The sequence below is a fragment of the Lactuca saligna genome, chromosome 5 (genome assembly GCF_052625555.1).
Source record: "Lactuca saligna cultivar CGN05327 chromosome 5, ASM5262555v1, whole genome shotgun sequence".
Lineage (NCBI taxonomy): Eukaryota > Viridiplantae > Streptophyta > Magnoliopsida > Asterales > Asteraceae > Lactuca > Lactuca saligna.
In genome coordinates this window covers 290,145,719-290,157,093 of record NC_136421.1, presented here as the reverse complement: position 1 = coordinate 290,157,093, position 11,375 = coordinate 290,145,719, and the positions used below count along the sequence as shown (strand labels likewise).

The 11,375-nt window shown below is 28.9% G+C and overlaps 1 protein-coding gene across 1 annotated transcript; it reads left to right on the top strand.

Moving 5' to 3' along the window:
• Window positions 1-650: 650 nt before the first annotated feature.
• Window positions 651-2,312, top strand: LOC145048157 (3-ketoacyl-CoA synthase 12-like). Its single transcript, XM_078996590.1, has one exon. It carries the CDS (start codon window positions 747-749, stop codon window positions 2,142-2,144), a length of 1,398 nt encoding a protein of 465 aa, XP_078852716.1. The 5' UTR covers window positions 651-746; the 3' UTR covers window positions 2,145-2,312.
• Window positions 2,313-11,375: the final 9,063 nt, after the last annotated feature.

Here is an 11,375-nt window from a genome sequence, read left to right as displayed (position 1 = left end):
AATAAATACGACAAAGTAAGAAGTTGTTTTAAGAAATTAAAAGAAAAACATGAGACTTCCGTAAGAATATCCAAAAAATCCCAAAAACACATAAATAAGGTTTTGCTCTTTGTTGTCGATCAAGTACTACCAACGTACACAGTTTTACTAGTTTTTAACCAATAAAGTGAATCTAATTATGATTCTTAATAGTTATATATATTATAAAGTCAATGATCTGAAAGGGTCAGAACAATATTCGTTTCCTGCTTCTCTCGCATACTTAATGTTGCGAAATCATTCCATGGACCAAAGTTTGACTAGCCATGAATCATGTGTCTTTTACAGTCTCCATATTAATTACAAACATCAAAATTCACCTGCCCATCTCTTTGGAAGCATTTGTGTGTAATATAAACACCATTTGTTCATCAAAAGATTACTCTGCAGTGCATCACGCTAAAGAATCCTACAGATTGATCAGTTTTCGGATAGAGAAGTTGCACAATAATTAACAGTCAAAATAGTATAAAAGTCAAAGGCTTTGTTCTAGAAAAAAAGCCACTAATGCGTTATTATTAGTTGAATGCGTAATTATTAGTTGGTGGAAGTTGAGTGATAGACATGTTTCTGAAGAATATTAGTCGGGCATACAAGCTGTACACTCCCTTTTTATACAAATCCAAATTTGGATTTCAAAATTCACATCAAAGACAACCTAAACTTACATCTTAAACACCCTTCAACCCTCTTCTCTCTCCCTAAAGATGTTGTTTTTTCTCACCATTTTATCTTTCCTTCCTCTCTTATACATTCTCTACATTCTACACAGCTTTCTTGAGCGAAAAAAGCATCAGAAATGTTACTTGTTGGATTACCAATTGTACAAACCCTCCGACGACCGGAAACTGCCAACGGAGTTCTGTGGTGATGTCATTAAACGGGCCAAGAATCTTGGTCTAAATGAGTACAAGTTTCTTCTGAAAGCGATAGTGAGCTCCGGCATCGGTGAAGAAACCTATGCTCCAAAAATGGTGTTTGAAGGGCGTGAAGAAAACCCTACTTACCAAGATGCCATTGTGGAGATGGAAGAGCTTTTTGAGTACACCATCGGAAGACTTCTCAAGCGAACTGGGATTTCCCCTTCGGAGATTGACATTTTGGTGGTCAACATCTCGATGTTGGCTTGCATGCCTTCGTTGTCAAGTCGAATCGTAAACATGTACAAGATGAGGGACGATGTCAAAACCTACAACTTGTGTGGAATGGGATGTAGTGCGAGTCTGGTTTCTTTAAATCTTGTTGAAAGTATCTTCAAATCGAAGAAAAATCAGTTGGCTATGGTGGTGACATCAGAATCTTTAACACCAAATTGGTATACGGGTAATGATAAATCCATGATACTTTCAAACTGTTTGTTTAGAACAGGTGGGTGTGCGATGATTCTAACAAACAACCCAAGTTTATCTCACAAATGCATGCTGAAGTTAAACTGCCTAGTCCGAACCCACCATGGCGCGAAAGACGAATCCTACGGATGTTGCATAGAAACCGAAGATGATCAGGGTCGGGTCGGTTTTCATCTAGGTAAATCTCTACCAAAAGCTGCAACTCGAGCATTCGTGGACAATTTGAAAGTAATCGCTCCGAAGATACTACCGATCCGGGAGCTTCTCCGGTTTGGTATCCTCTCTGTAACCCTAAAAATTCTCAGCAAAGGGAAAGGAAAGTCATCGGGGTCAAGTCGACCGGTGATCAACTTCAAAGCCGGAGTGGACCACTTCTGTCTTCACACCGGCGGGAAAGCAGTGATCGACACAGTCGCTCAGAATCTTGATCTGAGTGAATACGACGTCGAGCCAGCGCGGATGACCCTACACCGTTTCGGAAACACATCAGCGAGCAGTGTTTGGTATGTTTTAGGGTACATGGAGGCTAAGAAAAGGCTAAAGAAAGGTGATAGATTGTTCATGATAAGCTTTGGTGCAGGTTTTAAATGCAATAGCTGCTTGTGGGAAGTTGTACGAGATCTGGAAGGAGAAGGAAATGTGTGGAAAGAGTGTAACATTGAGGACTACCCACCACAAACCCTAATTAACCCATTCATGGAGAAATATGGTTGGATCCAGGACGAAGACATTGAAACCTTTAAGGTCCCAGAGTGAAAATCATTAACAAAGGGCAAAAACGACATTTTCATTTGGAATTCATTATTTTATTATTTATAGAAAGGAAAAAGTATAAACTAAAGGATAGAAATTAATGTCTCCATGTTCATTGATTGTGTACGTGTACTTGTATTGTTATAAGGAATTCAAAATTTTATTTCCTAATGTCACTCTCAATTTTAGGGTTTCATATTTTTTAAGTTTTAATTAATACTATGTGTTATTGCTAATGTGTTTTTTATTGAACCGGGTGTAATCATGGTTTTATTTTACAGAAAAATATATGAAACTCTAAACATTTGAGAAGTTTGAATTTATAAGAAAAAATAGAAAAAATATTGAATTATTAAAATTAAATTGTTTATTTTTCTTTTAAATTAAACAAATAATTTAGATAAATAAATAAAGGAAACTAATTAAACTTTAATTTAGAAAATTTGAAATTAGAAGAAAGTTAATATATAAAATTAATATATATTTAATATTACATTTATTGCAATTCTTATATTTAAATATTATATGAAAATTATTAAAATGAAAAAACCACAAAATGCAATTTGGAAAAAAAAAATTAATATAAAATAACCACAAAAAAATATGTGGCAAAATCAATAAAAGTGTGACATGTAGCAAAAAAAATTTTATTTATTATGGAGGATATGTCTTTAAGAATCAATAAAAATTAGTTTTTTGAAAAATTCATTAAATATCTTTCTATTTTTTTCTTTCTACTTATCATCTTATCCGTATGGAATATTAACAAATGTTATATATATATATATATATATATATATATATATATATATATATATATATATATATATATATATATATATATATATATATATCATGCATAACCACCCCAAAAACTTTTCTGGGCTCTGATACCATAGTTAGAGTGTGTGTCATAATTAGAGAGTGTGTGTAATAGTTCAACGAATTTTAAAAATATTATTTTTAGAAAACAAATAGTTTTGATTTTAGATAACATATCTGTTTGTAACGAATTTTTATACTAACTCTTATGAACCATCTAGCATCATGAATATGTTTATTGTTTAAAACTGTACCTAGATTAGAAGGTTTATAAGAATCTTTAAGATTTTGCTCAGAATTATTTATAGATTCTTCTATTTGCTGTATTCTTAAAAGAATATTTCTATTAGGAATACAATTCATCAAGATTTTGTTAGACATAATTAAATAATTTAAGCATGAATTTGATTAATTTGATTATTAAAAACGAGTACTATTTTAACAAAAATTTCAGATCTTGTACAATTAATAGTTAGAATAACTCGATACGAAATTATCATGGAGAAATAATAACAATACAATGATAAAATATTTTAGATAGTACCTTCTTGAATTAAGTTTGAATTACAATCAGTACATACTTCTGAAGAAAGAATTATTTGAAAATCTAAAAACTTTGAACATCAACTAGTAGAAAGAGAGACTTTTGGAGATTTTTTAGACATGTGATGAATATATTTTAGAGAATGAATTTTTTCTTCTGTTTTGAACTAAAAGATAGTCTCTATTTATAATCATCTTGGAGTCCTCAAAGTCTTGAAATCTTTTAGTGATTTTTGCCGTAAGAACCCATGGCCAATCAATAGAAATAATTACTTGTAAGTGGTTGTCCTTGAAAGTGGTTGTCATTCATCTTTTGAAGCAATTGTCGTTTGTAATCAATGACCATCTTCTTTTGATAAAGCAAGCCATTATAAAGCATCTTCTAAAGTTTTTTATCTTCATATCATCATTGATGATAGATTTGATAATAAATTTGATAATAATTGTTTATACACATTATAAATACATAAATACATACACAGTATATATCCATCCGTATTTGAGAAACGAAATTTTGATAATAGAAGAAACAAAATACCCTACATTTAAGGTATTACATCAAATTTACAGATAATGATTTCTTATTCTTCATAAGGATCATCAAAAGGGTCTTGAGCGTCTTCAAATAAATCATTCTTTCTAGATTTTGGAGAATCGTCAAAAACTAATGGAGTTTGGCGAATTTCTTGAAGTAATTTTTGAAGTTCTTCAGGGGAAGAGGTAGCAGCATCTTTAATTCTTGTAATTAGATCCATATCACTTTTGGGAAGACTGTTGATAAAAGTGGCTTCAACTTCTGGTTTTTGAATATATATTTCTTGATAATGTTTAATTACTGCTTGTTCACTAGCTTGAGAAATCTTCATTTTATCCCACCATTTTGAACGAAATTGGCGATTAAGCCAGGGAGGAGAGGAATCATTTGCCTCTTGATAATGAAAAGTCCAAGATATTATCAATGGAACTTTAAATATCATGGTGAATTGTAACATATATTCAAATTCTGGAATTTGTTGAATAAACAATTCTTTAAATTTGAGATATCCATTGTAAATTTCTTTTGGTAAACAATTTTGAAGAATTCCCATATATTTGTACCAATTGATAAACCATCTTGGATATTCACAATTGAAGTTCAAATCAAAGAAGATAAACCATGAGTATGAATAATTCCGAATAAAGAATGCCCTAGTCCAAGCATCTTAATAATCATAGTAAGAAAAATTGGGATAAGCAGGATAACTTATAAGAGGTTTTTTAGAGTGAAGGTTTGGAACCCAACTTTCTGGAGAAATGATTTTGATAATATGAGCTTTGCTAAAATCAATGTTTCCCTCTTTTGAATTAGAATGGTGAACACAATTGATTGTACCAGATTCTTACAGAATAGCTTGATAATATTCTCGGGTTTTATATGAATCAACATAAAAGGTTTTCCCTTGACCAAAGAGATGACTTGTGAGAATATGAAAACCTTAATGTAACTTATGGATTTGAAAATCTTCAAGAATTTGAACTCTTAGGAAATTTGGATTAAGAACATAAGGAGTTTTTGTAGAAGGCCTAGGAGTAACAGATTTTTGAGTTTGAGGAGTGATAGGTTTTGCAAAAAGGTTTATTGTGTCGGTTGAAGTAATTTTTGGAGTAACAAGTTTTGACTGAAGGATATTAGAATAAAGTTGTGAATTCTTAGAAGTAGGTAAAGGAGAAAAACAATTTTGATTTTGAAATGGAACAAGCTTTTGAGAGACTGGCTTCTTGTCATCATGTTTGGAAGATGACGACGAACTCATTTTCCCTGCAAAAATTCTCGAGAAAGAAAGTCAGGAACCGAATTATTTCTCCCTTTATAAGTTTTAATAAGCATTATTCAGAGACAAGACCAGTGGTTGGTTGGATTAGCGTAAAGCGCACAGATAAGTACGTAAATCGTTGTGCCAGACCACAATCATCGTTGGAACGATTCCACTCTGTTCACCATTATTACAACAAGTAAGTTTTCTTATAGAATTTTAAAGCAAAATTAATTAAATATGAGTCAATTTTCAGGCATACTATCCAAAAAGTATAATCCTGGTAAAAATATCAACAATGAATAGGATTATGATGATAATCAAATAAATTCTATTGAAGAAACCGTTAATAACATAGAACAAAGTTTGAATAATTGGACAATACCGAAAACTAATGTTAATACAATATATAAAATATGAACTTTTGATTATTTTCAAGGTTATTCTATTAAAATAACAGAACAAACTTTGTCTATTGGTCAAAACCAACAAAATTTACATTTGTTATCATCGCGATCTATTATAGAGCATAGAACGAAATATAAATTTTTACATGTCGGTTTAGTCCAAATTGCTATTAAGTCTCTATTTAGATTTGGAATAGATGTCCATGTTCTCCTTATTTTAAGAGACAAGAGAGAAAAAGATTTTCAAAATTCTATTTTAGCTATAGCTGAAACAAATATTGCTAACGGACCTATTTATTTCAATTGTTATCCAAAGTTCTCTGTAGGATTATTTGATAAATTTTTTTTAAATACTTTGGTGTTAATTATAGAAACAAAAAATTTAGAATTTAAAGATGATACAAAACCTTTAGCAATAATTTATCGTGTTTGTTACAAAACTATGACAACTACACTTGAACCAAAAACACGTTTATCAAGTCCTTGAAATGAAACGATTATTTTTTAAAGCAAATAGTAACCATACCAAAGTTCACACACCAAAAAGATTAAAATGATCTAATATAACTCAATAATGTAATTGGAACTTGCAAAATGTTATCGATCCAGAAACGCTAACTCTTCAAAAAAAATCTCAAATATTATTGAATATAATGATGGTTCTGTAGATATAAATTTTTCTATCTTAAATATTTCATCATCTAGTTTCAAATTTTTGTTTCACTATTAATATAAAGATATTATTTTTAATAAAGAAATTATTACTAATTTTCCACCAAAACGAGAAATTATTATTAACGATATGTTTATTGCAACTCCTTTAATTCAAGCCCCAAATAATTAACTACTGAAAAGGGTCTTCAAAAAATTATTTACCAAAATAATTACGCAAACGAAACTTTATCTAGTATTACCGAGCATTTAATTAAATTTGAAGAAAAAATTTTCAAAGATAAAAATGTTAATAAGCAAGATATGGTAAGCACTAGTAATTTAAGTTTTGTTCCTTACCAAATCGATGGTAATTTTAATCTAGGAAATATATATTTAATTAACGAATTAGAAAAAAGACTTTCAAAACTTCATATATCAAACACTAACAAATGACGAATCTGAAAATCGTGATATTAATAGTGAAACAAAAATTTGAAACTCTTGCTCAACAATTTGTTAATACAAATGATGATATTAATCAACTCACTAATGACTTTTCAAATCTTAATAAAATTCAGTGATCAAAACAAAGCACTTTCGGAAAAAATCTAAAACCACACATAAGAAATTATTGGAATAAACCCTCTCTTCCAGATGTTCAACTTGAAGAACGAACTTTTCAATTTGATCGTTCTCAATATGATGATAATTCTGATTATGAATGAAATATTGATGGCCATTCTGAACATCAAATTATGAATATTGTACAAGAAATGACTATGGCTGCTAATGCTTATAAAGCTCATAACAATACTCAACTTCAAATTGTTAATATTATTACTTCTGGTTTTACTGGCAGTCTTAAAGGCTGTTGGGATTTCTATATTTCACAAAAAGAAAAAGATTATATATTATCTGCTAAGAAAACTATTATAAAACAAGAAAATAATCAACAAATTCAAACGTTTGAAGATGATATGGTTAACACTTTAATTTTTGCTATTATCAAAAACTTTATAGGAGATCTTACTACTTTTCAAGAAAAAACTTCAGAATTTTAATGAATTATATTGCAGAAAACTTACTGATTTTAGATGGTATAAAGATAATTATCTTGTTAAAGTTTTTTCGAGACCTGATTGTAAAGAGTCTTATTGGAAAGAACGTTTTATTGATGGCCTTCGAAAACTCTTTGTAGAAAGAGTTAGACAAAATTTAAGAGAAAACTTTAATAATACCATCCCTTATCAAAATTGAACTTATGGAGATTTAATAAACTACATTAATAAAGAGGGATTAGTAGTTTGTGCTGATCTTAGGTTTAAAGAAAAACTCAAAAAAGATAGAATTAAAAGTAAAAATGAATTGGGAAATTTTTATCAACAATATGGTTATCAGCCTTTGAATGACCCGTCTATGTCAAAAACTAAAGTATATAAGAAAAGATCTTCAAAATATTTCAGGAAAAAGAAATATAATCTTCCAGAAAATTATAAAAAGGACGAAAATTACGCTTCAAAATCTAAAAAACTTTATAAACCAAATTATAAGAAATCTAAAATAAAATCAAAAGATATTATTATTTGTCATAAATGTGGACGTAATGGTCATACAACTAATAATTGTTATGCTAAGACAAAAATAATGAGTTAAATGTCTCTGAAGATTTGAATGAACAAGTAAGAAAATTTATTTTAAATACTGATTCAGATTCCGATGAAAATATTTCTGATTTTCAAACAAATGATTTAAATATTCTCGAAAATACTCCTTCAAGTTCAGAAGATTCTGATATTTGCGAATGCATTAGTAAATGTCACTGTAATAATTTAATCAGTGTAATTACTAGTAGTTCCATTAATGTTCTTTCACAAGATGATAAAGATCTTTTAAACTCTCTTGATTCTATAAAAGATAAAAATATCCAATAATTATTAATAAAACAGATGCTTAATAAAACTAATAACATAACTCTTGCTAATAATGAAAATTTTTAATTAAAAAATATACATGAAAGATTTACTGAAACAAAGTCAATTTCTATACAAGAACTTCAAGAAGAATTAAAAATAATAAAACAAGAAATAAAAGAAATAAAAAATAAAATTTTAATTTTAGAAAAAGACCTTCTACCTTTAAAAACAAAAATATAGAAATTAATAACGAAGAAGAAAATAAAATTGAAAATATAACTATTGGTAAAATTATAAATAATCAAGTTTTTCAAAAATGGAACACTCAAATTACTTTACTCAATAATAATTTTAAAATCAACCAAACTGCTTTAATTGATAGTGGTGCTGATATGAATTGTATTCAATACGAAATTTTTCCTACACAATTCTATGAAAAAGCTACATCTAGACTTACTGGTACCGGAGCTACAAAATTAATTGTAAATTATAAAGTTTCCGATGTTCATATTTGTAATGACCAAGATTACTGTTATAAAACTCACCTAATTTTAGTAAAAGATCTCTCTTCTCCTTTAATTCTAAGAACACCTTTCATCACGAAACTATATCTTTTTATGGTTCATGATGATGGTATAAGAACCAATATTTTTGGAAAAGAAATTATATTTAAATTTTGTGAACCTCCTCTACATTCAATGATTAATGTCCTTAATTATAAAACGCAACAAGCCAAATATCTTATTAACGATATAAATAATGTTCGAATAACTAATCAATAAAATGATAATAATATTCAAAATAAAATAACAGGTTTATAATTAAAATTTGAAAAAAATGTTTGTTCTAATATCCCTAATGCTTTTTGGAATAGAAAATAACATATTGCAAAAATTACCACATATCAAAATTTTTGATGAAAATGATATCCCTTCAAAATCTAGAGCCATTCACATGAATAATGAATTAAAAAGTCATTGTAAAAATGAAATTCAAGATTTAATAAATAAAAAACTCATAAGACCTTCTAAATCACCATGGTCTTTTTCAACGTTTTATGTTATGAATGCCGCAGAATTAGAAAGAGGATAACCAAGATTAATTATCAATTATAAACCTTTAAACAAAGTTTTAGAATGGATTCGCTATCCTATTCCTTATAAGCGAAATTTGCTAAAAAAGCTTTATGATTCAAAAATATTTTCAAAGTTTGATATGAAATCAGGATTTTGGCAAATACAACTTCATGAGGAAGATAAATACCAAACTGGTTTTAATGTTCCCTTCGGGCATTTTGAATGGAGTATAATGCCTTTTGGATTAAAAATGCTCCTTCTGAATTCCAAAATATTATGAATGATATCATAACTTCTATAAGTAGTTTTGCTATTGCTTATATTGACGATGTCCTAATTTTTTTCAAAATCAATTGATCAACATTTTAAACATTTAAATCAATTTCATGATTTAATTTATCAAAATGGTTTAGCTGTCTCTGCAGCAAAAATGCATTTACTTAAAAATGAAATTCGTTTTTTAGGACATGAAATTGTGAAAAAGACTATTAGACCTATTACAAGAAGCTTGCAATTCCTGATGAAATTAAAGATAAAAAGCAACTTCAAAGATTTTTAGGATGCTAAAATTATATCCATAATTTCTTCAAAGATTTAGGGATTATATGTAAACCGCTTTATAATAGATTAAAAGACAATCATGAACCATGGACTCTAAAACATACATATATAATTAAATATATAAAACAAAAGGTCCCTACTTTGCCATGTTTAAATTTACCTCATCCCCATGCCAATATCATAGTTGAAACCGATGCTAGTGATATTGGATTCGGAGGAATTCTAAAAAAAAAATGTTAACTCAACTGAAAAACAATTGGTTTGATATTACTCCGGTGCATGGAATGATTCACAGAAAAATTATTCAACTGTCAAAAAGGAAATTTTAAGCATTGTTTTATGTATTAAAAAATTTGAAGATGATTTATTTATGAATTTTTTTTTATTAATAATAGATTGTTAATCTGCAAAAACTATTTTAGAAAAAGATGTGAAAAATATTATTTCCATACAAATTTTTGCTCGTTGGCAAGCCCTCTTAGGTTTCTTTGATTTCGAAATAGAATTTATAAAGGGAGAAAATAATTTGCTTTCTGACTTTCTTTCTCGAGAATTTTTGCAGGGAAAATGAGTTCGTCGTCCTCTTCCAAACATGATGACAAGAAGCCAGTCTCTCAAAAGCTTGTTCCATTTCAAAATCAAAATCATTTTTCTCCTTTAACTCCTACTTCTAAGAATTCACAATTTTATTCTAATATCCTTCAGTCAAAACTTGTTACTCCAAAAGTTACTTCAACCGACACAATAAACCTTTTTGCAAAACCTATCACTCCTCAAACTCAAAAATCTGTTACTCCTAGGCCTTCTACAAAAACTCCTTATGTTCTTAATCCAAATTTCCTAAGAGTTCAAATTCTTGAAGATTTTCAAATCCATAAGTTACATCAAGGTTTTCATATTCTCACAAGTCATCTCTTTGGTCAAGGGAAAACCTTTTATGTTGATTCATATAAAACCCGAGAGTATTATCAAGCTATTCTGTAAGAATCTGGTACAATCAATTGTGTTCATCGTTCTAATTCAAGAGAGGGAAACATTGATTTTAGCAAAGCTCATATTATCAAAATAATTTCTCCAGAAAGTTGGGTTCCAAACCTTCACTCTAAAAAACCTCTTATAAGTTATCCTGCTTATCCCCGATTTTCTTACTACGATTATCAAGATGCTTGGACTAAGGCATTCTTTATTCGGAATTATTCACACTCATGGTTTATCTTTTTTTTATTTGAACTTCAATTGTGAATATCCAAGATGGTTTATCAATTGGTACAAATATATGAGAATTCTTCCAAATTGTTTACCAAAAAAAATTTACACTGGATATCTCAAATTTAAAGAATTGTTTATTCAACGAATTCCAGAATTTGAATATATGTTACAATTCACCGTGATATTTAAAGTAAAAGTCTCGTTAGATAGACATTTCTTTAGATCGGATACGTGGAAGATGGGTTTTAGGTTATTG

Excerpts from the sequence above, each read along its gene's own strand:
- LOC145048157 (XM_078996590.1), top strand. The coding sequence starts at position 747 with ATGTTGTTTTTTCTCACCATTTTATCTTTCCTTCCTCTCTTATACATT.